We start from the raw sequence: 27,951 nt of genomic DNA, 5'->3' as shown, positions 1-27,951 counted from the left end.
CAACCCTCAAAGGCGGCTCACCCGGGATTCCCACTGGTACCCCACACAACATGCTGCTCTCTAGCCTCCTGATGAAGGGGTCGATTGCAAACACATAGAGCAGGGGACTCAGCGGACAACCCTGGCGCACCCCAGAACCAACCTCAAAGGACTGTCCAACCCAACCATTAACAAGAGGGAAGCTTTCTGCCCCCTTATACAAAACTTTTAACCAATCGACAAAAACACCCGGCAGACCGTACTTACTAAAGAGCAACCACAGGTACTCATGGTTGACACGATCGAAAGCCTTTGCCTGATCCAATGCCAGTAGATACTTTCCCCAGCCTGCAGCCCTGCACTGCTCCAAGGCCTCCCGGACAGCTAAAACCGCTGTGAAGGTGCTCCTACCCTGGATCGAACAGTGCTGATGGCGAGAAAGCAAAGACTCTGCTACTGCCGATAGGCGCCAGAAAAGTATCTTCGCCAGCACCTTTCTATCGACATTGAGAAGGCTGATGGGGCGCCAATTCTCAATCATCGAAGGATCTTTACCTTTTGAAAGAAGAATCACAGCTGAGTGTCTCATGGAAGGGGGAAGCACCCCCTCAGCAAGACAACTGTTAAAAATCTCTACCAAATGTGGGGCCAGAATAGACTTAAAGGCTTTGTAAAACTCAGCCGTCAGACCATCCGGTCCAGGTGACTTCTTGATGGCAAGCTGTTCAATTGCCCTCGTCACCTCTTCAACTGTGATCTCTTCTGTCAAATTCATCAAAGGGACATCTCCACCATTTAGACCTGGAATAGAGTCCAAAAAGCTTTCCATCTTGTCTCGGTCAAGCTCCTTCCTCCCAAGAAGTTCAGCATAAAAAGACCTCACGACCTCCAGGATCCCTGACCTGGACTTTGTCAAGGAACCTGTACTATCCTTAAGGCCAACGACCATCTTAACAGCTACACCCTGTTTGCAGTTCTGGTAAGGGTCAGGCGAGTGGTATTTCCCATAGTCCCGCTCCAGAACCAAAGAGGTATGCCGGTCATATTGACACTTCCTGAGGAGGATTTTCACTTCAGAGATTGCCCCAGGATCTCCTCCTCTCGAGACAAGAATATCCAGCTTCCTCCGCAAACGTTGGTAGGTCATGTATCTATTAAACTGTTTTTTATTGGCTAGGCCCCTGAAGAATCCAGCAATCCTCTTTTTGGTCAGCTCCCACCACTCAGCCTTGCTGCTACAAAAGTCCAGGATGGTCACCTGTGCCTGAAAGAATTCCTCAAAGGATTGTCTAACATGTTCTTCCTCAAGGAGAGTCGAATTTAATCTCCAGATGCCTTTGCCCCTCTGAGGGAAATCTGAAGCATTCAAGACCACAGATAGCATACAGTGATCAGAGAACTCCACCGCCTGCACCACTGGGGGTGAGAAAGCAGAGGCCTCCTTCAAAAAAAACCTATCTATCCTACTCTGACTATTACCTCGATGAAAGGTGAACCCTGTGTCATCCGGGAGGTGCTTAATGTGCACATCCACAAGACCAGCATCCCTAACCATACTATTTAAAAAAACGCTATCATATCCCAGCCGGTCATTGAAGTCCTTCCTGTCCTTGGGCCTAGTCACAGTATTAAAGTCACCTCCAAAAACCACTTGCCGGGATGTAAAAAGAAATGGCTTGATCCTTGTAAAAAGGCATTTCCTGTCCCACTTTGTGTGCGGCCCATAAATATTAATTAGGCGCAGGTCCTGCCCTCCCACAAGAACGTCTAAGACCATACATCTCCCAATCTCCACCTCAATAACCCGCCGGACAGTTACCATGCCGGTTTTAAACAACACCGCCACCCCGCCGTAAGGCTCGGCCGCAAGAGACCAGTAAGATGGACCATACCTCCACTCTCTCTTGGCCATATGAATATCTGCCAAGGAGGTGAGCCTAGTCTCCTGCAAAAATAAAATTTCAGCATCTAATTGGCTGAACAAAAATAAGGCCATAGAACGAGCTCTTACCGACTTAATGCTGGCGACATTTATTGTCACCACTTTTAACGGAGGGGGAACCGCCATTTGGGTTATTGGGTGGATTGCTTCTTAGCTCCCCTCTGCTGCTCATCACCAGAAGCCTCTCTCTTTCTTGAAGCCTCCTCCAACTCCATTTCAATTTCTGAATTCTGCTCAGAAGAATCCCCAGATGAGGAGATATCCCAAGCAGAAGCCCTAGAACGGTTGGAGACAGTCACTGAGGCATCCTGTCCCTGTTCCGTCCTCACCGTCTGTCTCTTCCGCCTCACAACCTTCCTTCTCTCCTCCAGGTACTGAAGGTCAGATTCAGAGATGCTTTCATCTCTTGTTTTCTTCTTCTTCTTTGAAGTCTTCACAGAAGACTTCTTTACAGAGGAAGCCGCAGCAGCACCCTTTTTGGTACCCTCTACCACTCCTGGTGGGTGGGGGGCTTCTTTAAGGTCACACTTAGGAAGGGAAGACTGATCGGGAATAACTGACTCAGGGGGCACAGACTTGGCAGATTCTGACACAAGAGGAGCCGGTACAGTAGGCTGGGGGGACACAGGGACAGACACAGAAGGAAAACTTACAGATACAGGAGGGGTGGGCACAGGGACTAGGGAGGGATCCTGCACAAGACCAGGGGGGTCAGTCACCGCAGAGGAGGGTGGTACAACAGGGGCCTCATCCTCCATCCTGTCCAGCCTTAACAGATCATCTATCACCTCTCTATCCATATTATGCCAGGCTTCAGGACATCGGCTGTAGGGGTGGCCAAGGCGCAGGCACAGGTTGCACCTTATCGCCTGGGTGCAGTCCCTGGCCACATGACCCTGTCCCCGACACACTGAACAGATCAGTGCTGAACAAGAGGAGCTAAAATGCCCCTTTTCTCCACAGCGGTGACACAGTTTTGGCTGACCGGGATAAAAAATAGTCATCCTATCCCTCCCTATAAAAGCAGAGGAGGGCAGGTGACGGACAACATTCCCATCCCTAGCCAACCTGACCGTTACCGACCAACCCCCGGTCCAGATGCCACGCTCATCATGAATTTTATCCGGCCTGGTCAAAACATCCCCATAATTTCTCAACCAGACCTCTAAGTCCCGAGCAGGAACACTCTCATTTGTAAGGACAATAGTAATTTTCTTCACTGTTGACCTTTGGGAAACTGCCACTGGCACCAGACCTTCCCATTCGGGTCTTGACCTGCACCGAGCCATATATCGTTCCCAGAACAAGTCAAGACCCTCTGGTCTGGTGAAACTAACTGTGTATTCCCGGCTTCCAGCCACATGTATCAGGGCATATAGGTCATTAGCCCCAAAACCCATATCTAAGATCAGGTCCACCACCATACGCCTTGCTAGAGGGACTGCACCACCTTCCCATTTAAGGAGGACTACGTTCCGCCTTGGACCCCCAGCAGAAGCCATAGATCCAATACCAGATCCAATGGTGCTCATAGTGGCAGCCCGCGAGGGAAAACCCTGATTAGAAGCAGAGCTCCTCCTGGATTGTAACCCTGGCTTGGTGATATTGCCAGGAGCACAGCTTACCACCTGTGCAAATGTAGGCTTATTAGGGCCAAGACCCCACACTGATGTCACATTATCAGGTACACTACTATTATTATTTTTACCAGCTTGGCCTAAACAAGCAGCATTATCAGTTCCACATATAATGGTGGGATCCACCATGCCTGCAATGTTATTAGGGATAACTGTTTCTGATGCAGTACCAGATGTTTCCTGCTGCTGCGCTGTAGAGTCCTGTTCAACAGTGACTGAAATAGTTTTAAGCTCAGCAGAAGGGGGGTTAATCGGCTCTTCTGGGTTTTGTGGTTCTTCAGCAGAAATGTCATTTTTTAAACACAACTTTTCCTGTTTAGAGACATCAGCAGCAGGCACAACATTGCTGAGCATAGGGGAATCACCCGGAGTGTCATTAGGAAACCCATCATTAGGCAAGGTGCTAAAAGGCACAAAAACTGTTTTATCTGTAAGCTGGGGCTTTATATACTTTACTTTATCAGGCACACTCTCAGGTAAGTCCTCCACATCACCAAACACCAGCTGATCTTCCTGCATTGGAGACTCCATTACCTGTATAACTTTCAACATGCCTCCTGAGCCCTGAGATGGCAATGGGCTGCTTACCTCACCTTGAGGGGGAAGGGGGTCAGAACCGGGGGTCTCCTCCTCCACCTCCATCTTTGCAAACCTCCGTTCATTGCAAAACTTCTCCCTGAAGGGACCATCCCTGCCTTCCATCATGGCCACGATAGTTTCTTGATGATCCACACGGACTTTCGCTAATTGGACCTCTGAATCCATTGATCCACGGTTCTTGCTGAACAAGCCTTCACGCTGCTTTCTCAGGCGCTTTAAATCCGCTCTAAGCTTGTAGAGCTTGTCTCTCTCCTTATTGAGGACTTTGATCCCGGCCACCACTCGCTCCCGAATGGATCCAGCATCTTCATCCTCACCAGGTGCAGAGAGATCACCAACCACGGGCTGCACAGGAGCAGGGGTGCCATCCATCCGCCCAGGGGATGTCTGAGAGCCTCCAGCAGGAGAGGCCCTGCTGGCCTCCATGGCTTCCCCAGAAGGGGGCCAGGAGAGCTGGGAGGGATTTCACCTCACTCCCCTCTTACACAGATCACCTGGAGCAGCAACAGACACACAGCCAGAGAACCTTCCAGCAGCCACACCCGAAGCTGAATGATGGGAAACTACTCCTCCCACTGACAGCAATGATGGGACACTATTCCTCCCACTGACACCAATGATGGGGCACTATTCCTTACACTGACACCAATGATGGGGCACTATTCCTCCCACTGACACCAATGATGGGGCACTATTCCTCCCACTGACACCAATGATGGGGCACTATTCCTCCCACTGACACCAATGACGGGGAACTATTCCATTCACTAATACCAATGATGGGGCACTATTCCTCCCACTGATACCAATGATGGAACACTATTCTTCCCACTGATAATAATGATGGGGCACTATTCCTCCCACTGATACCAATGATGGGGCACTATTCCTCCCACTGACACCACTGATGAGGCACTATTCCTCCCACTGATACCAATGATGGGGCACTATTTCTTCCATTGATACCAATGATGGGGCACTGTTCCTCCCACTGATACCAATGATGGGGCACTATTCCTCTCACTGATACCACCAACGGGGCACTATTCCTTCCACTGATACCAATGATGGGGAACTATTCCTTCCACTGATACCAATGATGGGGAACTATTCCTTCCACTGATACCAATGATTGGGCACTATTTCTCCCACTGACACCAATGATGGGGCACTATTCCTCCCACTGACACCAATGATGGGGCACTATTCCTCCCACTGATACCAATGATAAGGCACTATTCCTCCCACTGACACCAATGATGGGGAACTATTCCATTCACTGATACCAATGATGGGGCACTATTTCTTCCACTGATACCAATGATGGAACACTATTCCTCCCACTGACACCAATGACGGGCAATATTTCTCCCACAGACTCCAAAGATGCATTGTAAACTCCCACTGATACCAGGACAATTTCTACTCCCAATGGCCACAGTCCAGCCCCCCCCCCCCTAAAGTCTAAAGGACAGTAAGTTGGTTCTTTATTTAGAAAGTTTGGAGACTATAGTCTCTGCAAAAGGAGAATAGCACATTATGTCCACTAGATGGCGCTGACTATCATAGAAAATAAGTATTCTCCTCAATTCTATCAACCCTGAGGATTCTTTATGTGTTTTTTTATTTTTTAATCATTGAGGCTGCTTCACCCAGCTGCTGATGGTCGCCATGCAAACTCATCATGCAACTATAGATAGACAGAACTTGTGCTGTATGGCCGAGCTGTATAAACCTCAAGACTGGATGGACATAATTCCAAACATTTTTGATACGTAAAAAAAATAAAAACCTTAAGTATATGTATTTCATCTGTTGGCTGGAGTTCAGCTTTTACTCCCCAATGCCAGCTGTACACACATATGTGGCGGTGTGCTGGTGATCTTTAGTGCCGTACTGCCACATATAAGCGTAAAGTCAGCACCTCTTGTTTTACGCTGGAAGACTGCTCAATCGCGCACCCTAGCAACTTGACAGAGCTACCACTGATGACTTCCAGTCAGTCCCAGTCACAACCAATCACCATGACCACATGAACGAAAAGTCCAGGAAACTCCATTGGTGTCAGAATCAATGTAAAGAGGCAGCAGGACCAGGGCCGTCTTTAACACAGGGCAAAAGGGGCATCTGCCCCGGTCCCAGCCATTGTTGTGGGGCCCAAAGAAGCAGCCCCTTGTGCCCGCACTGCCCACAAATAGTTGATAAGTGCATTTGGTAGGGCCCAAGAAAATTTTGCCCAGGGTCCAATCAATACTAAAGGCGGCCCTGAGCAGGACCAAGCAGGAAGGAGTTAAACACATATATATCGGAAACATCAACCACAAAAAATGTTTCTTTGAAAAGCTTTGGAAATTTGAAAGCCTACCCAGATGATGTTATCATGATGGTACGGTCTCCAGTTGCGTCCCGTGTCGCTGAACATCACATTGAAACGCGTTACCCAGTCGGAACTTCCATATCTCCCTTGCGTTGCTGCCCCCGTGATGTCAAATCTCTCTCCCAGATCGATTTGTAGCCATTGCTTTCCATTGGATTCCAGCGGGGTCCAGCCACCGGCTCCTGCAACAAAAAGCGCAGAAAAAGAGAATAAACATCGACCATTGACATATTAAAGCGTAACTCCACTTTTGAGGAGAAAAAAACATTCCCCTCTGGGTGATCTCTGTACATTGCAGGGATTATAAAAAACTGCAGATTCCTTCCTTTTGTTATTCTGAAGAAATCATTGTTTGTGCTGAGTGGGTCTAATGGGAGTGGTTTCATAATTATCTATCAGCTGTGGCAGCTGCAGGGATCTAATGAGGGAAGTCTGCTGGGCCTGCATCCCTTTAGATGTGTTCCTATTGGGAGTATCTCACCAAAAATGACATTTTTGTTGCAGGGGATGCCAGAAATCTGACTTGTATCTTAGTGCAGACTTCTGGGAAAATTGGTGAGCCAATCACACAAGCAGGAAATTATGTTTCTGGGGGTGTGGTCAGTATACATTCTGTGTACAGAACAGCTCCAGGCAGCCATATTGCATTGCATTTACAGAAAATGACAACAGCTGCAGATTGAAAAGGAAAGATAATTTTTAATAACATTCAATTACAATATGATTTGTGTCGCAATTGTATACGCTATATTGTTTTTTCTTTGTTTGCTATTTTCTTTTCCCCATGAAAGTGGAGTTACCCTTTAAGGCTATATTCTTCTGAAACACAATTATCCTGAAAAGGAACAATTATCCGATCATCATTATAATACCCAGGGATCTCATGCTGTAGCTCAGCCTTTTCCAACCAGGGTGCCCAGGCATGCTGGGGTGCCTTGAGGTCTCTTCAGGGGTGCATTTGCAAATGCCTAAAAATTGCCCAAAAAGTGTATATAACCTGGAGTGTAGATAAAGCTGTCTTTTAGTTACACAAAGCCACAGGTTTTCATTGGGCACCATTACAACCTTCTTGAAGGCACCTTAGCTGAGTGATTTAGAAAAATCTAGGGAAAAGAGGAACATCAGAATACTAGTCAGTACCAGTTTGCAAAAGTATATTTGCTTTGGCAGAATAAATCACCTCGAACGTTGGGTGTCTTACATGTGTGGATGCAGCTGTGCTGAGCAAATCTAATAGAATAGTTTTTACATTTTAAAATGGGGGTGCTCCAAGACTGTCTATCATTTTTAACCGCTTCCCGACCGCACACTGCAGTTGTACTGCGGCAGGGCGGCCCACCTCCAGGTATACGTTGGTCGCGCACCTGCAGCTAGGGGGCGAGCACGTGCCACCCCCACTCCTCAGCGGGGACTCCGAGGGGACTCTGACGCGCGGGGCAGGTGGCTCCGATTGACACGCCTGACACCCGCGATCGCTCCCCGCTGAGAGAGAAGGACGGTCGGCTGTTGTAAACACAGCTGACCGTTCTTCTCCCTGGAATGATCACAGAGCGCCTGTGATCCTTCTATATAGGATCACAGGTCTATGTGATCATTTCACAAGCCCCACCCCCATACAGTTAGAAACACGCCCCTAGGCTCACATTTAACCCCTTGATCACTTACTTTGTTAACCCCTTCCCTGCCAGTGTCATTATTGCAGTAACAGTGCAAATTTTTAGCACTGATTACTGTAGTAATCTCACTGCTCCCCCCCCCCCCCCAAAAGTGTCAAAAATGTCAGTTAGGGGTCCGATCTGTCCGCCGCAATGTTGCAGTCCCGCAAAAAATCGCAGATCGCCACCATTACTAGTTAATTTAAAAAAAAACAATAAAAATAGACGCGATAACTTTTGTGCAAACCAATCAAAATACTCTTATTGTGATTTTTTTTTTTTTACCAAAAATATTTAGCAGAATACAAATTGGCCTCAAATGTTAAAAAATTTAGATTTTTAATTTTTTTTTCTGGGAATGTTATATAGCAGAATGTGAAAAATATATATATATATATAATTTTTTTTTCAGAATTGTCGCTCTTTTTTTGTTTATAGCGCAAAAAATAAAAATGATCAAATACCACCAAAAGAAAACTCTATTTGTGGGGAAAAAAAGGACATCAATTTCATTTGGGTACAGCGTCGCACGACCGCGCAATTGTCCGTTAAATTAACGCAGTGCCGAATTGCAAAATAGGGCCTGGTCATTAAGGGGGCAAATCCTTCCAGAAGTAGTGAAAGGGTGCCTTGACTGAAATAAGATTGAGAAACAAACACTGCTGTAGCCTCAGGATTTACTTCAGCACCATGGACAGCAGCTCTTTATTCTATCAGGATTTCCTGTATTACTGGAAGGGAGAGTCGCAAATTGTAGAGTCGCCAATTGCATGCGGAACATTCCACGTGCTGCTCTAGGTGAGATTGTTCGCCATACTCCATTGTTAAATCTCTGGTGCCGGCTCAATTCATCTCCGCAGAAGCAATCAATTATACCGGCAACAGGAACACCGCATACCGATGGAAAATGATATTCTTCCTTTAATAGAATATCCAGGTATGTCGGACATGTCTCACGCCAGAAACAGTGTGACCAAAGAGCTACCCAATCACCAATCTACAGGAACATTGATTAATCTCACATGATCATTATTCACTGTTAACAATAATAAAATAATAAATTATTAATAATGATAATAAAAATACTAATATTATTATTTTATTTATTATTATCATCCCTCTCTTTCTCTATACTTTTTACATATATATATATATATATATATATACACGTACACACACACACACACACACACACACACACACATACATACATATATATATATATATATACACACACGGTGCCTTGCGAAAGTATTCGGCCCCCTTGAACTTTGCGACCTTTTGCCACATTTCAGGCTTCAAACATAAAGATATAAAACTGTATTTTTTTTGTGAAGAATCAACAACAAATGGGACACAATCATGAAGTGGAACGAAATTTATTGGATATTTCAAACTTTTTTAACAAATATAAAACTGAAAAATTGGGCGTGCAAAATTATTCAGCCCCCTTAAGTTAATACTTTGTAGCGCCACCTTTTGCTGCGATTACAGCTGTAAGTCGCTTGGGGTATGTCTCTATCAGTTTTGCACATCGAGAGACTGAAATTTATGCCCATTCCTCCTTGCAAAACAGCTCGAGCTCAGTGAGGTTGGATGGGGAGAGTTTGTGAACAGCAGTTTTCAGTTCTTTCCACAGATTCTCGATTGGATTCAGGTCTGGACTTTGACTTGGTCATTCTAACACCTGGATATGTTTATTTGTGAACCATTCCATTGTAGATTTTGCTTTATGTTTTGGATCATTGTCTTGTTGGAAGACAAATCTCTGTCCCAGTCTCAGGTCTTTTGCAGACTCCATCAGGTTTTCTTCCAGAATGGTCCTGTATTTGGCTCCATCCATCTTCCCATCAATTTTAACCATCTTCCCTGTCCCTGCTGAAGAAAAGCAGGCCCAAACCATGATGCTGCCACCACCATGTTTGACAGTGGGGATGGTGTGTTCAGGGTGATGAGCTGTGTTGCTTTTACGCCAAACATAACGTTTTGCATTGTTGCCAAAAAGTTAGATTTTGGTTTCATCTGACCAGAGCCCCTTCTTCCACATGTTTGGTGTCTCCCAGGTGGCTTGTGGCAAACTTTAAACGACACTTTTTATGGATATCTTTAAGAAATGTCTTTCTTCTTGCCACTCTTCCATAAAGGCCAGATTTGTGCAGTATACGACTGATTGTTGTCCTATGGACAGAGTCTCCCACCTCAGCTGTAGATCTCTGCAGTTCATCCAGAGTGATCATGGGCCTCTTGGCTGCATCTCTGATCAGTCTTCTCCTTGTATGAGCTGAAAGTTTAGAGGGACGGCCAGGTCTTCGTAGATTTGCAGTGGTCTGATACTCCTTCCATTACAATATTATCGCTTGCACAGCGCTCCTTGGGATGTTTAAAGCTTGGGAAATCTTTTTGTATCCAAATCCGGCTTTAAACTTCTCCACAACAGTATCTCGGGCCTGCCTGGTGTGTTCCTTGTTCTTCATGATGCTCTTTGCACTTTAAACAGACCTCTGAGACTATCACAGTGCAGGTGCATTTATACGGAGACTTGATTACACACAGGTGGATCCTATTTATCATCATTAGTCATTTAGGTCAACATTGGATCATTCAGAGATCATCACTGAACTTCTGGAGAGAGTTTGCTGCACTGAAAGTAAAGGGGCTGAATAGTTTTGCACGCCCAATTTTTCAGTTTTTTATTTGTTAACAAAGTTTGAAATATCCAATAAATTTTGTTCCACTTCATGATTGTGTCCCACTTGTTGTTGATTCTTCACAAAAAATTACAGTTTTATATCTTTATGTTTGAAACCTGAAATGTGGCAAAAGGTTGAAAAGTTCAAGGGGGCCGAATACTTTCGCAATGCACTGTTATATATATATATATATATATATATATATATATATATATATATATATATATATAGATAGATAGATAGATAGATAGATACACACGCTATATTACCAAAAATATTGGGACGCCTGCCTTTACACGCACGTGAACTTTAATGGCACGCTTTGGGGGCAATGTTCTGCTGGAAACCTTGGGGTCCTGCCATTCCCATGGATGTCACTTTGGTATCCATGCCTCAATGGGTCAGGGCTGTTTTAGCAAAAGGGGGCCATACTCAATATTAGGTGGGTGGTCATAATGTTATGGCTGATCCCTGTATATACACTATATATGAGTTGGCCCACCCTTTACAGCTATAACAGCTTCAACTCTTCTGGGAAGGCTGTCCACAAGGTTTAGGAGTGTGTCTATGGGAATGTTTGATCATTCTTCCAGAAGCGCATTTGTGAGGCCAGGCACTGATGTTGGATGAGACGGCCTGGCTCGCAGTCTCCCCTTATATTCATCCCAAAGGTGTTCTATTGGGTTGAGGTCAGGACTCTGTACAGGTCAGTCAAGTTCCTCCACCCCAAACTCGCTCATCCGTGTCTTTATGGACCTTGCTTTGTGCACTGGTCCAAATCATTTGGTGGAGGGGGGATTGTGGTGTGGGATTGTTTTTCAGGGGTTGGGCTTGGCCCCTTAGTTCCAGTGAAGGAAACTCTTAAACCGGTTGTAAACCCTAGGGAAAAAAAAAAAAACCTGCAAGACAAAGGCATAATGGGCTAGTATGCATCGCATACTAGCCCATTATGTGTAACTTACCTTAGAACGAAGCCCCCACACGGACCCCCGGACATCGCTGCGGGCGCTGCCATGATCCCTCGCCGTCTCTTCCGGGTTCGGCGGCTCCGGCGCGGTGATTGGCCGGAAGAGACGGCTCCGGCGCGATGATTGGCCGGAGCCGCGATGATGTCACTCCCGCGCATGCGCGCGGGAGTGATTTTCCAGCAAGCTCCCGGCAAATTAATTGAAGGTCCCCCCGGACCTTCAGAGCGCATGCGCCGCTCGCGAGAGCGGCTGCATGCACTGTAAATATCTCCTAAACCATGCTGGTTTAGGAGATATTATTTGTACCTACAGGTAAGCCTTATTATAGGCTTACCTGTAGGTAAAAGTGTAAAAAAAGCGGGATACTACCGCTTTAAGGCGTCAGCATACCAAGATATTTTGGACAATTTCATGCTCCCAACTTTGTGGGAACAGTTTGGGGATGGCTCCTTCCTGTTCCAACATGACTGCACACCAGTGCACAAAGCAAGGTCCATAAAGACATGGATGAGCGAGTTTGGGGTAGAGGAACTTGACTGACCTTTTGGCATGAATTAGAGCAGAGACTGTGGACCAGGCCTTCTCATCCAACATCAGTGCATAAGCTCACAAATGCCCACCAGTGCCCCATCATCAGTACTGCCTATCATTGGCCATCAGTGCCACCTATCAGCGCCAATCAGTGCCACCTATTAGTGCCCATCAGTGCCCATGAGTGCCGCCCATCAGTGCCACCTATTAGTGCCTTTCAGTGCCACCTACCAGTGTCAAAAAAAGCCAAGGGGTTTCCAGTCACAACTTACCAACCAACCTACGACCCACTGAATTAACCTGTCTCACAGTATGCTTTTAAAACAGGGGTTTAGTTGCACACATTTGCAAATACATGCGTAAGCTGCAGGCCATGGCAAGGCACCCTGTGATCTGCAGACCCCTAACTCTACCTTTAAAGAGCCTCCACAGTGAGAGCACATGTATTCTGATGGATAGATGGAGGACAGGTGACTGGAGGGAGCCCACCCCTCCTTAATAGCGCAAGGTCACACTGAACAACCAGCACATTGCACAATGGCAGCAGAGGTGTCAGTGCATTGCCTGACCAATATAACAGCCATGAGCACTGGAAGGGAAAAAGCATGTCAAAAAAAGCCAAGGGGTTTCCAGCCACAACTTACCAACCAGCCTACGACCAACCAAATTACCCTAACAGTATGCTTTAAAAACCTACCAGTGCCGCCCATCTGTGCCACCCATCAGTGTAGCCTATCAGTGCCCACTAGTGCCAGCTTATCAGTGCCCATCAGTGTCGCCTATCAGTGTCCATCAGTGCCGCCTTATCAGTGGCCATCGGTGCCATCTATCAGTGCCCACCAGTGGCACCTAATCAGTGCCTATCAGTGCCCATCGGTGCTGCCTTATCTGTGCCCAGCAGTGTCGCCTATCAGTGCCCACCAGTGCCACATCAGTGCCCATCAGTGCCACCTATCAGTGCCCACCAGTGCTGCCTTATTAGTGCCCATCAGTGCCGCCTTATCAGTGCCCATCAGTGCCACCATACCAGTGCCCATCGGTGTCGCCTATCAGTACCTATCAGTGTCACCTTATCAGTGCCCATCAGTGTCACCTATCAGTGCCCATCGGTGTCGCCTATCAGTGCCCATCGGTGTCACCTTATCAGTGCCCATCAGTGCCACCATACCAGTGCCCATCGGTGTCGCCTATCAGTGCCTATCAGTGTCACCTTATCAGTGCCCATCAATGTCACCTATCAGTGCCCATCAGTGCAGCCTATCAGTGCCCATCAGTGCAGCCTATCAGTGTCGCCTCATCAGTGCAATGAAGGAGAACAATTACCTGTTTGCTGAATGTTATAATGACCTATTTTTTTTTTTTTTCAGTCTTTTTTTGTTTGTTCAGCAAAAAATAAAAACCCCAGTAGTGATTAACAGCCCATTCAGACTGGCGCGACACGACTTGGTGGGGCGACCTGTGAAGTACCGTGACTTCGGCGCGACTTGCACGGACTTCATATAATTGAAGTCAATGCAAGTCGCCTCCAGGTCGCCCCAAAGTAGTACAGGACCCTTTTTCTAAGTCGGAGCGACTTGTGTCGCTCCTATTAGAATAGGTCCTGTGCTACTCAATGGCGAGCGAACAGCCGCGACTTGTCAGGCAACTTGGTCGCCTGACAAGTCGCGCTAGTGTGAATGGACTCTAAATATCACCAAAAGAAAGCTCTATTTCTTTGAAAAAAAATGATACAAATTTCATTTGGGTACAGTGTTGCATGACCGCGCAATTGTCATTCAAATTACGACAGCGCTGAAAGCTGAGAATTGGCCTGGGCAGGAAGGGGGTGAAAGTGCGATATAAGCAAAAATAAACAATCGTCCCGGTAGGCAAGCGGTTAATAATAAAAGGCGGAGCTTTTCTGAAAATGCTACTGTTGCTATTAATCGTATTGTTGCTATAAAATACCCGTATTATTATTATTATTATATGATGATGCCAGGATGTTTTTATTGTAAAATAACTGACAGGTCAACTTTAGGTTTAGCGTCGCGCGGCGTCACGCTCGGGGCTCAGCGTCTTTTCCCGGATTTGATCTCTTTATTGGGATATTTTCGGAGTTGCTCATTGAGTACAAAGTATCCCCCACCAGTCAGATCCTCTCTTCTATTCATTAAAATGCAGCTTTTGGGCCGGCTCTATAGAGAACTGTAGGAGACTCTGAATAAGACACATAAAGCTGTGACAGATGAGATGATGGGGGATGGGAGGGAAGGTTTTTGCTCGTTCCGTTCTGTTCGCGGGTTTTCGGCAGTCTGTTCACGAAAATCTCCCAGACTTCACAGCAGAGCTGCACACCCGGCGCAGGCTGATGGCACAAAATAATTGGAGTGCTGTGAACAGCAAAGTGAAGTTCTGCTTCCCAAAAAATGACATTTGACTGACGATTTCCAGGAGTGTCAACCGCCATCCGAAGCGCTAATGAAATGCCGGGATTATTTATTTTAGGGGGTGATCATCCCTGTATAGAATTTGAAGGGCAAGTCTTAGGGCTTGTCTACCCTTCAAAATGTGGCATTGGACACGCTTTTTTAACCGCTTGACCCCTGTAAGATTTACCCCCCGCCCCCTTTATCAAAGCTTTTTTTTTTTTTTTTTTGCGATACGACACTGCGTTACTTTAACCACTTAAGCCCCAGAGGATTTGGCTGCTCAAAGACCAGGGCCTATTTTGCGATTCAGCACTGTGTGAATTTAACGGACAATTGCGCAGTCATGTGACGCTGTACCCAAATGAAATTGGCGTCCTTTTTTTTCCCCGCAAACAGAGCTTTCTTTGGTGGTATTTGATCACCTGTGGGATTTTTATTTTTTGCGCTATAAACAAAAAAAGAGCGACAATTTTGAAAAAAAATAACAATATTTTTCAAATTTTTTTATATGAAATTCCCACAAAAAAAAAGGTAAAAATCAAAATTTTTTAACATTTTAGGCCAATTTGTTTTCTGCTACATTTTATGGTTAAAAAAAATCGCAATAAGTGTATTTTGATTGGTTTGCGCAAAAGTTATTGCGTTTACTAACTACGGGAAATATTTGTCATTTTTGGTGTTTTTTTTTTTAACGAGTAATGGCGGCGATCTGCGATTTTTATTTTTGCGGGACTGCGACATTGCGGCGGACAGATCGGAACCCTGACTGACATTTTTGACACTTTTGGGGAGACCAGTGACATTACTACAGTAATCAGTGCTATACATATGCACTGTTACTGTAAAAATGACACTGGCAGGGAAGGGGTTAATTTTATTAGAGATCAAGTTTGTCCCTAGCGGCGTGATTCTAACTGTCAAGGGGCGTGGCTTGTGATGTAACCACAGAGACATACGATCCTACATAGCAGGATCGTATGATCCCTGCAGTTACACCAGGGAGAATGACAGACAGCTGTGTTTACATCAGCCGCCTGCCTTTCTCCCTCTCCAGCGGGAGATCGCGAGTGGCCGGCGAACATCGGTGCCGCTGGTCACTCACCCGGGGATGGCAGTGAACGAGCGGGGGCGGGAGCGCGTGCGCCCGCCCCCTATTGGCTCCTGGGCGAGTGACATACCGGCACGTCGCTTTGCCCAGGAGGTGCTGACCGCCGCAGTATATGTACTTGCGGCGGTCGGCAAGTGGTTAACCACTTGCCGACCACGTCAGTTCGGCTCTGTCCTGCGAAATGACATCCACAGAACTTTTTTCAGGGGGGGGGCATCATTTTAAGGTCACCCATGCTCCGCCCCTTTTCGACAATGTCATGAAGGCGATGTCAGTCAACTCGCGGGTATTTCCTTTTTAAAGGGGAAACGGCAGAATTTATTTTTAAAATGTTTGTTAACCTAAAAAAAAAAAATTGATCCTGTTCCCTTAAAGCCCCTTTCACACTTGTGCGACTTGTAATGCAATTTGGGACTGCAAAATCGCAGGACAAGTCGTTCTCCATTATTTCCAATGAGTACCATTCATATCTGTGCAACTTGAAGTTGCACCGACTTCGTCCCTGCACTACTTTGGCACGATTTTGATGCCCAAAGACATTCAAGTCCAGTCAAACTCACATCAAAATCGCGGCAACAAAGTCGCTGTAAATTCGTGCGACTTTGAAGTACAAGTGTGAAAGGGGCTTGAAGCATGTTATACTGCACAGTGCTTTCCTGTGTAATTTGGCCTCTTCTATCACCTAAAATACCTGGCTGATCCTGCCTGGCTATACCCTCCCCTCTGTAAACTGACCACAGTATATCATGGCTGCTGAGCCCTGACACCGTGGTCAGTTTATGTGCCTCCGTCATCCGCAGCCCTGCATTGTCCTCTCTCCCCCCCTCCCCTCCCTGCCTGTCAGCTCCTGTGTCAATGACCCCCCCCCCCCCTGCTGCTGTCGTTTCATTTAAAGTTTCATACCATCCTGTATGTTTAATAATCCTGTGTGCCCCTGTGTCTGTGTTAAATAAAAATAAGCCGTTCTTTACCTGTTTTTAGAACGCCGATCGCCGCTCACGTGACCCGCCAGCTCTCTCCTCCTCCCCTCCCGACTGATGTCAGCAGGGAATCCTTGGCCCCGCCCGCTACAACTGTCAGACAGGGAGAGGAGAGAGCTGGCAGATCACGTGAGCGGCGATTGGCGCTCTGAAGACTGGTAAAGAACGGCTTATTTTTATAAAACACAGACACAGGGGCACACAGAATTATTAAACAGACAGGACGGTACAAAGTGCATGAAGTGGCTTAACCACTTCAAGTGGAGTTCCACCCAAAAGTGGAACTTCCGCTCATTTGCTTCCTCCCCCCCCTCCGGTGCCACATTTGCCACCTTTCAGGGGGGAGAGGGGGGAATGGGTACCTGTTTGTGACAGGTACCCTTCCCCACTTCCGGGAGACGGCGCCGCCGCCACGCTGTCCCTTGGAAGTTTGACCCCCCCCCCTCCTTCCCCTGCAGCTGCGCCAATCCAAATCCAATCCAAATGCGCAGTGCGCTTCGTGCATGTGCAGTAGGGACCCGCCCATGAAGCCGTAAGGCTCCACTGCTGGGTTCCCTCACCGGCAATGGAGGCGGCAGCACCCGACAGCTGATGGAAACATCGGCTGCGCTGCCGACATCACTGGACTCCAGGACAGGTAAGTGTCCTAATATTAAAAGTCAGCAGCTGCAGTGTGTACAGTATGTGTAGCTGCTGACTTTGGAGGGGGAAGCTGGAACACCGCTTTAAGGACCGGAAGGTTTTACCCCCCTTAATAACCAGGTCATTTTTTGCAATATGGCACTGCATTATTTTTAATTGACAATTGTGCGGTCGTGCGACGCTGTACCCAAATAAAATTGCTGTCCTTTTTTTCCCCACAAATAGATCTTTCTTTTGGTGGTATTCGATCACCTCTGTGATTTTTTTTTTTTTTGCGCTATAAACAAAAAAGAGCAATAATTCTGTAAAAAAAAAAAAAAACAATATTTTTTACTTTCTACTAATATTTTTCTAAAGCACATGTGTCAAACACAAGGCCCGCGGGCCGAATCTGGCCCTCCAGGCCTTTATATGTGGCCTTCACACCTCTCCTGCAGCTGCAGAAGAGCTCCAGCCCTCCTCTGGTCCTTCCCAAGATCCTGTACTTCCTGCTTTCCAGCATTGCCTCCAGCTTCTTCCCAGCAGCAGCACAAGGCAATGCACTGGGGGACCCAACTTCTCATGGTGGAGAGGCTCTTGACGACTTACGTAAGGGTAGGGAATGCTCTGGACATCTAGACTTACAGATACAACCGGCCCTTTTCAGGGCAATCATAATGCTGATGCGGCCCATGATTAAATTGAGTTTGACACCCCTGTTCTAAAGCATTCCCATTTCTTTTTTTTTTCGTGTTCAATATTTCTAGGATTTGGTCCCAATTTATGTCTTGTAGTATTGAGCAGAGTGCAGAAAAGTTTGCTCTGTTGAAATTTAGAGTTCTTGTGCTTCCCCTGTGCCTACTTTTCCTACAATTTAGGCTAAAAGTGATTGTCCTGTGATCGCTAGATCCCAAGTTTTCCCGTATTTCCACTTCTGTATTCAGATCTGAGTTGTTTGTAATTAATAGATCTAGTTGTGCATTATTTCTAGTCGGGGAATCCACCAATTGAGACATGAAGTTGTCCTGTAAGACATTTAACCACTTTACCCCCAGCCCTATTTCGGACACTTTTTGTTCACAAGTTAAAACCAGTATTTTTTCCTAGAAAACTACTTAGAACCCCCAAACATTATATATATTTTTTTAGCAAAGACTCTGGAGAATAAAATGTCGGTCATTGCAAAAATTTTTGTCACGCGGTATTTGCGCAGCGGTCTTTAAAACGCCATTTTTTTGGAAAAAATTTGAAAAATCACATTTCACTGCATTTAAAAAATACTAAACAGTAAAGTTAGCCCATTTTTTTTGTATATTGTGAAAGATGATGTCACGCCGAGTAAATAGATACCAAACATGTTATGGTTTAAAATTGCGCCCCCCCGTGGGATGGCGACAAACTACGGTCAATAGAGATCTCAATCTGCAACGCTTTAAATTTATTTAACGGTTACCAGTTTAGAGTTAGAGTGTAGCTCTTTTTTTTAAATTACTGCCCACGCTCTGGCGATCGCGCCGATACCTCACATGTGTGGTTTGAACAGCGATTTCATTTGCGGCTCGACTTGCGTATACGTTTTTTTTTGTGCGCGAGCTAACGGTGACGGGGGCGGCTAAATTTTTTTTTTTTTTTTTTCCTATTTATTTTTTCTTTTTTTTTAACTTTATTACAGTTTTTTTTAAAAAAAAAAAAAATCTGATCACTTTTATTGCTGTCACAAGCAATGTAAACATCCCTTGTGACACCAATATGTGTGACAGGTACACTTTATGGAGGGATCGAGGGTCTAAAAGACCCTAGACCCCTCCACTACACTTCCCTGTATGCAAAACGCCGAAAATTGCATTTTTGCATACAGCCGTTTTTCAAATCTGCCGCCTTTTGCAGCACAGTAACCCGGATGTGACGTCATGGACGCCGCCTCCGGGTTACGTCATCGGAGACCCGATCGATGCTGTTTCCGGCATTCATCGGGACTCCATCCCGGTGGGACGGGAGCCCCGAGCAAAGCCGCGGAAGGCGGCGGGAGGGGGGGGGACGTCCCCTCCCGCCCCCCCGGGTAACGATCGAGCGGCTCCCGAGCCGCATCGATCGTTACCGACGGAAAGCCAACCGTCGGCTTCAAACAACGGTACCGGGATGATGCCTCTAGCTAGAGGCATCAATCTAGCTAGAGGCATCATCCCGGTATAACCACTCAAAGTCAGCCGACGTAGATCTACGTGGCTGGTCGTTAAGTGGTTAAGAAATGATGGGCCCCATGCGCGGGAGCTCCGAGATGGCGGCTTAGTCCCGGAGCTCCGCGCCTCTCCGGTCAGTAGCGGGCCCCTGCTCCGGCGTCCACAGCGCTTTCACCCCACCACTGCCACCACCGATAAAGCGGCACTTTCCGACCTGATCCTGCATGTCGGCGGACTCCCGAAGAGAGGTCTCCCGCCAGCTTTCGTTTTCACCACAGAGGGACCTGGCTAAGATGGCGGGCGCCCCTGCTTTCTCCTCAGTTGTCCGAGGCGACAAGGAGGTAGGGGATATTATGACTGACACACTCTTTATACAGCCGGCCACTCCGGAGCCCTGGCCCTCCCCAGCAACCCTCATTAATGACATACAGGCTCAGTATGCCTCTCCAACCTCCACAGCCTCCCAGACAAGCAGAGCCATGGAACAGACCCCTGTGTTGCCTGATATGCTGTCACCTGAGACCCTGGCTCAACAGCATCTACTAGGCCCACAATCTCAGAGCCACTTCCCTGACATTACCCTCCTCATGAACAAATTTTCTGAGATGCTGGCTGCAGGATTGGCACATAATGCCTCACAGATCACAGCCTCTATCAAAGCTGATCTGCAAAATATTGGCACCAGGATTGACGCCATTGAGAATACCCTTGACCACACTGTGACGAGAACCAATCAGAATACCGCTTGTATTCAGACTCTTCAGGAACAATTGGACACTGCACAATCCAAATTGGACGATTTGGAGAACAGGAGTCGCCGTCTAAATTTCAGAATTAGGGGGATCCCTGAGTCTATTACAGATGTTCCCGATACAGTCAAAATGTTTATTAAGGATATTATACCAGACATCCCGGACCACCGCCTGGAGCTCGATAGAGCGCACAGAGCCCTCCAATCACCCCGTAAGGACGGCCTTCCAAGAGATGTGATTGTTAAAACTCACTACTATGGGGTTAAGGAGGAGATCATGAGGAAGAGCAGGGGCAAGGACGACCTCTCCATTCAAGGTCACAAAATTCAGATCTTTGCAGACCTCTCTCCTATGACCATTCAGCGTCGCAGAGCCCTGAAACCATTGTTATCACTGCTTTCCACTAGATCCTTGAAATATTGGTGGTCCTTTCCTTTCAGACTGAACTTTCTCTACCAGAACAAAACCCATGGATTTTCGTCCTTTCAAGATGGTGAACGTCTGCTTCTTCATCTTGGACTCATTTCCAGGGATCCTTCCCCTTCCTCCTCTACCTCGAGACGGGAATCCTCCAAGCGACCTCCACCGATCAGCCCATTATCTTCAGTCTGGAACAAGCAACAATCAAAGCGCCACCGTGATGTCAAGCCTCCCTGATTTTCCTGAACGATCCAGTGTGTCACTCCACATATTCCTTATGGAGGCATCTCCCTCACCTGGAACGGGTTAACCGTTAACCCTCCCACCCCCTTTTTTTTTTATCCTGTTTGATGTTTTTGATCTGGACATTATATGTCTTAACGTTTGCTTTACATCTGATTTGCCTTTTTGATTTATCATACTGTTTGGGGCACCGGTTCGTGTTTTTCTATTGACCGGTCCCAAGTATTAGTGCGGAGATCACATAGTTTGATGTAACACAGCATTGATATACTGCAGTAGCAGAAGCCTCCCCTTCCCTTCCATACTTGTCGTTCCTTGTCCCTCCCTTCCCTTACCCCTCTTTTTGTTTCTTACTCCCTCCCGCCCTCCTCATACGCTTCTGCTCTTCATTATATCGGGGCGTTCATAACATTTGTTTCCCTTATTTGTCCGGGCTGGGGCCCCATGCCCGGAGAGGTTTTATTGCGCACATTCCCGTAGGGGCTTGGAAAATCTTCCTTTTCCTTGTTCCTACGTGACTGCACCCTATCTGGTATAGGGTGCCACTACAATCCTGGTTAGGGGGCATGGGTCTTGTCCCCTGCCTCCCTGACACCGTGCCAGGCTTTGTCCTGGCATGTTTTTCGTTTTTCTCTCCCACCCTTATTCTCCCTTTTCCTTCCTCTCTAACTCTCTTTTTCTTTTACAGCGTCCCATGGTCCGATCCGCTCTCTGATTTGAGTCCTCAGTTTTTCTCAAGTCCTTCAAGGCTCCTGCTCGAGTTCCTCATGCCCTGTCTCAATATCGTACATCGCAGCGCACACTCCTTGTTTCTACGATGACGGCAACCGTGAGTACTGATTTCTCTCTGCAGGTGGCATCACACAATGTTCAGGGTCTTAATTCTCCATTGAAGAGGCGAAAGGCATTTCAACATTATCACTCCCAGGGACTTGAGGTTCTTCTGCTTCAGGAGACCCACTTCCCAGATTCATATAGGCCTAAATACATCCACCATAAATATCCAGTCTTTTTTCTAGCCAATGCTCCCTCTAAACAGAAGGGCGTAGCAATTTTTTTCTCAAAAACGGTTTCTTTTTCTCACACCCATACAGTAACGGACCCCCAGGGAAGGTACATTTTGGTTAAGGGTTATATTGGTGGCGTTTTATATACTTTTGTTTCTTTTACGCTCCTAACAAGGGTCAGGTGGCTTTCTTTTCCAGGGTTCTCCCTCTTCTCTCCGCCCATTTTGAGGGTAAGCTAATTGTTGGAGGTGATTCAAATTTGGCTTTTGACAACGCTTTAGATAAATCCAGGAGTGGACCCCACCGCTTGCGGAGACCCCCTAGACAAAGTCTTCGAGTGGCCAAGCTTCTCCATTCCCTGGGTCTAGTTGACATTTGGAGAGAACTTAATCCCTCCACCCGGGATTATACGCACTTTTCAGCTCCTCACAACACACTAGCCAGAATTGATCATATTTTTGTCCCTACCACGGACATTCCCTCAGCACTACAGTCAGTTATCAGAGACATACCATGGTCTGACCATTCTTTAGTGTTCCTTAAAATCAAAAGCACTCCCTCATGGACGGGCCCGTCTCCATGGCGTATAAACGAATCCCTCCTGAACGAACCGGTGTGGAAATCCACAATAGAAAAACTGATCCAAGAGTACTTCTCCCTAAATGACTCCCAAGACGTAACCCCCTCCTCACTATGGGGGGCCCACAAAGCAGTCATCAGAGGCCATATTATTCAATTAGGGGCTAAACTTAAGCGCGAACGACAGTTTGAAATTAGTAATCTGGAAATGGAATACAAGAGACTGAGCATGGCGCATAAGCGCAACCCAACCTCGGATTCCGTGGTCAAACTTGATGCGGTCAAACTTTCCCTTAATTTGGCGCTTACTACCAAGGCAGCAAAGGGTTTACAGTGGCAAAACGCACGCCTGCTGGCTACTCAGGATAGAATAGGACCTAGGCTTGCTTCTAAATTAACACCAAAATACAGGATTGTATCAATGCCCAAAATCAAGGATCGGATGGGGGTGCTCACGAGGAATCCTTCTTCAATTATGGCTACCTTCCAATCCTTTTATTCTACCCTTTACGCTGACCCTAAGCCTTCCCAGGCACAACATATTGAGTCCTTTCTGGGACGGGTCCCCCTACCCCAACTCAGTAGGAAATCGCGCTCCCTCCTAGAAGAACCCTTTTCTGAGCAAGAAATCCTGGAAGCGATTAAAGCTTTACGCACCAACTCTACGCCAGGCCCCGACGGCTTCTCTAACCTATATTACAAGTCCTATGCTGACACACTTGCCCCTTACCTAGCCAGGTTCTTTAATTCCCTTAGAGACTCGGAACCTCTAGACCACTCCATGAATGCAGCTTTTATATCCGTTATCCCAAAGCCGGGTAGGGATCACTCAGATGTTAGCAATTATAGGCCCATTTCTCTTATTAATAATGATCTTAAGCTCCTAACAAAAATTTTAGCTACTCGCCTCTCCAGCTTCATTCATTCTTATATTCACAAGGACCAGGTAGGCTTCATCCCAGGCCGACAAGGGACTGACCAGATTAGAAGGGTGATTGACGCGGCCACTCTTTTGCGCTCGGGCTGGGATGGAGCCCCTTCTCAAGAGGGCTTCCTCCTATCCCTAGACCTACACAAGGCCTTTGACTCGCTCTCTTGGCCGTTTCTCTTCTCCACATTGGAGAAATGGGGCTTTGGTCCCTCCTTTTTGGCCATTCTCTGGGCCTTGTACTCCCACCCTTCAGCCCGAGTCAGAATGCAAGGTCTTTACTCTGATCCCTTTACTATTCACAGGGGTACACGGCAGGGATGTCCCCTCTCACCCTTAATTTTTGCTATCGCCCTAGAGTCCTTGGCTATTGCCATACGTCACCATCCTGATATACGCGGGATACAATGTGGTAACACGATGCATAAATGCGCTTTATTCGCGGATGACATCATGCTATTTGTCACCTCCCCCCTCATCTCCCTCCCTAACATCGTATCACTCCTTAATAGCTTTGCAGCAGTCTCGGGCCTGAGGGTGAATATGAGCAAGTCCCTGGCTCTGAACATCAACCTTCCACATTCCTTGGTCTCTTGCCTTAAAGAACACTTCCCATTTTCATGGCATTCTGATTCTATCCCCTACTTGGGAGTTCGTATCACAGCCTCGATTTCCGATCTGCATTCCGCCAACTATCCTCCGCTTATTAATAAACTAAAAAAGGATTTAGAGGCCTGGTCAAAATATAATATTTCTTGGCTGGGTAGAATTAACGCAGTCAAGATGACCCTGCTCCCGCGCATTTTATACCTATTTCGTGCTCTCCCCATCACGGTTATAAAGTCACAAATCGAATCCCTGCAATCTCACGTTATCAGATTTATTTGGGGTAAGAAGGGTCATAGAATCAACAAATCCACACTTTTTAGATCACGTAAGCATGGGGGTCTCAGTGTTCCGGACATTTGGAAGTATTACTTAGCAGCCCAACTGACGCAATTTTCAGTTATATATTTAAAAGGTGAAAAACCTGACTGGTATTATATGGAAAGACAGGCTGTCCCTTTACATACTATGGATTTCTTGCTCTGGAGCCCCCCTGCCTACCGTCCCCCAATCCTGGCTCCTACTCTATCACATTCCTTTGCCCTTTGTGACCTTATTCATAAATCCAATAAGATTTCCTCGCCCTGGGGTCCGCTTAAACATATTTTTCATAATCCTGACTTCCCTCCTGGAACGAATATTAAGGCTTTCAAATGGTGGACGGATAAAGGCCTATATAGAATTGGGCACTATTTTGATGCTAGGGGTCCCCTCTCTTACTCACATTGTATAACTAATCTGGAGATGCCACCTTCAGAGCGATTTCGCTTCTCTCAGATCTCACACTTTTTACACACGCTCCAGGCGGGGTTTTCGGGCCCCCTCGCGGTAACCCCTTACGAGCAATGGTGCTCCAGAATTCAAGATATCAAGGGGGGGATATCCCTCATATATGCCTCACTGACGGCTCCTGAGGATAAAACCTCATATATGTTAAGATGGGAACAGGACCTGAGTACAGACTGGGACCTGGATGTTTGGCACTCCCTTGCCGCAAGTGCCTTCCGTGGGATCCACAATGTGGGTCTCATGGAGGCCAATACAAAAGTTTTGATGCGATGGTACATGGTACCCTCTCGCTTGGCTACGATTTTCCCTAACTCTTCCCCGGTCTGCTTCAGGGGCTGTGACCTTCTGGGTAGCCACTTACATATTTTCTGGGGATGCCCCAGGAACCTTAATTTTTGGAACCAAATGTTTCGCACGGTGAGACGCGTTACGGGGGTAATGGTTGAAAAATCGCCTGCATATGCCCTTCTAGGCAGTCGTTTCCCCAAAGTCCCTAGGCATACACAGGCTCTCATTTCCTATATATTTCTAGGAGCTAAAATTACGATAGCTAAATATTGGAAACAACCTAGGGTCTCCTTTCTTGCTGCGAAACGTAAAATCTCCTGGATAATGACCCAGGAAAAGATGTACAGTATCATGAACGACTCCAAGGCACAGTTCGAAGCAATCTGGAAACCCTGGGCTACGTTTGTAAATGCAACCCTCTGAGGTGGGCGCGAACGGACGGACTCTTATATTTTGGTTGTTTCCTTTTTTTGGTTTTTGTTTTCTTTTTTACTTTATGTGTGGTGAGATCGGACCATGGGCTTCTTCTTTTACTTGTTATCCTCTTCCTCTTAGCCCTTCTTCTCCTCCTTCCCCTCCTGGTGTGTCTCATCTTCTCCTATCGCCTTTTTCCTACTACTTCTATCCTGCTCCCTGTTCAGTTTATAGGCAAGGCATATGTGGTTTTTCTTACGGGCACCGTTTTAGTAGTTCTTGGATAATGCACATTTATTACATACGTCTGACGGAATTACTTACACTCCCTTTAGACTTTTAGTGACCTAGGTTGTTTTCCTCCTTATTCTCATTTCACCTCCTTATGCCTCTTCTCTCGGGGGCACAGTATGAGCCCATTAGGGGTGCCCCGGTGAGATCGGCTTTCATTTTTTTCGGATCTCAGCCATCCTTTGTTTATTCTTTTATTCTTTTCTTATTTTTAGTGCCTTATTTCACTTCCATTGGATTTTTTTGCCTGATAAGACTATATTTGCTATGTTGTCTTGAACAACCATTCTTATGTATGTTTGCTATGCAATTGCCTTGTTTATTATTGTGTTTCGTTTATCTTTTTGCAAAATTTCAATAAAAACTATTGAACAGAAAGAAATGATGGGCCTTCAATGAGTGAGCTGTCCTCTCTGCCATAGTTGCCAACATTTGAAAAACATTTCCAGGGACACTTTGCAGCACAGCTATCAATTACTTACCACACCCACTTCTCTGAAGCTCCGCCCACTCCACATAATTAATCTCCGCCTACTTATCATCGGATTATAGGGTCTTCTCAATAAAGAGAATTACAGGGAATTGAAAAGGGAATTTTAAACTTGAGGCCAAAGTAGCAGAGTTGGAATCATTCTCCCATTCAGCTGCACTACTTCTGCCTAAAGTTTAAAATTCTCATCACAATTCCCTGCAATTCTTAAGTGTCAAATGTGCTCAGGAGTGACCATCCAAAAAATGGAATATGTAAATATAAATAAAGTGCAAAGTGTAAATAAGTACATTGCCGGGACAATGTAAATTACCCGAGACAGGCTCCTATGTGCTGCGACTGTCCCGGCAAAACCGGGACAGTTGGCAAGTATGCCCTCTGCCCAATCAATATCGGGATAGTTGAAGTCCCCCATTATGATGACATTTCCCTGCCTCGTTGCATCTTCTAATTGAGATAGGAGTTCCAGCTTCCCCTCCTTCTCCTCCTTCAGGTTGGAGGGCCTGTAACATACCCCCACCAGTGGCGGCTGGTGCTCCATGGGCGGGGGGGGGGGGGGGGGGCTGCAGACAGACCACACCATACCCCCCCCCCCCCGGACCACGACCACACCAGCTCCAGCCCGCACACCATACCACCCTAAACCCCCCCACCCGTTGCCGGCTCACTCACCCCGGACTGACGTGAAGGGCACAGGCAGCAGCAGCGGCAGCTTCCCCCGGCAGCGGCGACGGCTTCCCCTGCGTCTCCTCCCTCCTCCTCCTCCTTGGCCAATAGCATGGCTTCTCCTTTAGGCCAATCGGGAAATGGGTCTCAGGACCCGCTTCCTGATTGGCTGGGAGGAGAATCAGTGTGATAATAGCAAATATTAATTCGCTACTGGGTGGGCCAGCGCACAGTGCTCTGGGCTCCGAGCCCAACCTTTTTTTGAAGCCTATTAGAGCTTCTGGCTCTAATCAGGTGCTTAAAAAAAAAAAAACCCATTGAAATCCATGCGTCCGGCGCCCTGCATGTAGATTAGGGGGCCGGACACATGGAAAGGGGGGGTCAGCCAATGGACAGGCTGCCACTGACCCCCACTATTAATTTCCCACTTTCTTCTTCCCTAAGAAGTTCCACCCATGCTGCCAAAACTTTTCACGTTAACAAATGGCTGTCTGATTACTTGCTTGTTAATTTGAAAGACTCCCGCTCTCCAGAGCAGATCTCCAGCTCCTCCCGCCCCCTGCCCTGCTGATAGGGTGACATCGGTAGCCGGGAGACCCGGTAGAAGACACATGGGCTCAGTGACACAGCCGCAAAGCAGGAGGTGAGCAGCAACCGCAGTCTGCAATAGTCTTGTCCAGACCGCGGTCGCCACTCGCCTCCCGCCGCACGGCCTGGATATCAAGAGGCCATGGACCAGTACAGGTCCGCGGCCCGGGGGGTTGAGGACCCCTGTCCTAGACATTATATACTGGCCTGT

At 46.9% G+C, this 27,951-nt stretch overlaps 1 protein-coding gene across 1 annotated transcript in view; it reads right to left on the bottom strand.

Annotated features, from left to right (window-relative positions):
• LOC309558092 (contactin-associated protein-like 5) overlaps positions 1–27,951 on the bottom strand; it is a 591,346-nt gene that overhangs the window by 446,362 nt on the left and 117,033 nt on the right. Inside the window, exon 3 of the mRNA XM_082261047.1 lies at positions 6,524–6,717. Within this exon, the coding sequence (XP_082117173.1) occupies positions 6,524–6,717 (194 nt within the window). The remainder of the gene's footprint in view (positions 1–6,523; positions 6,718–27,951) is intronic.

This window comes from Pelophylax lessonae (genome assembly GCF_965119305.1).
Source record: "Pelophylax lessonae genome assembly, chromosome: 6".
Lineage (NCBI taxonomy): Eukaryota > Metazoa > Chordata > Amphibia > Anura > Ranidae > Pelophylax > Pelophylax lessonae.
The sequence above is the reverse complement of the archived record's forward strand: the minus strand, read 5'-3'. Positions and strand labels throughout refer to the sequence as shown.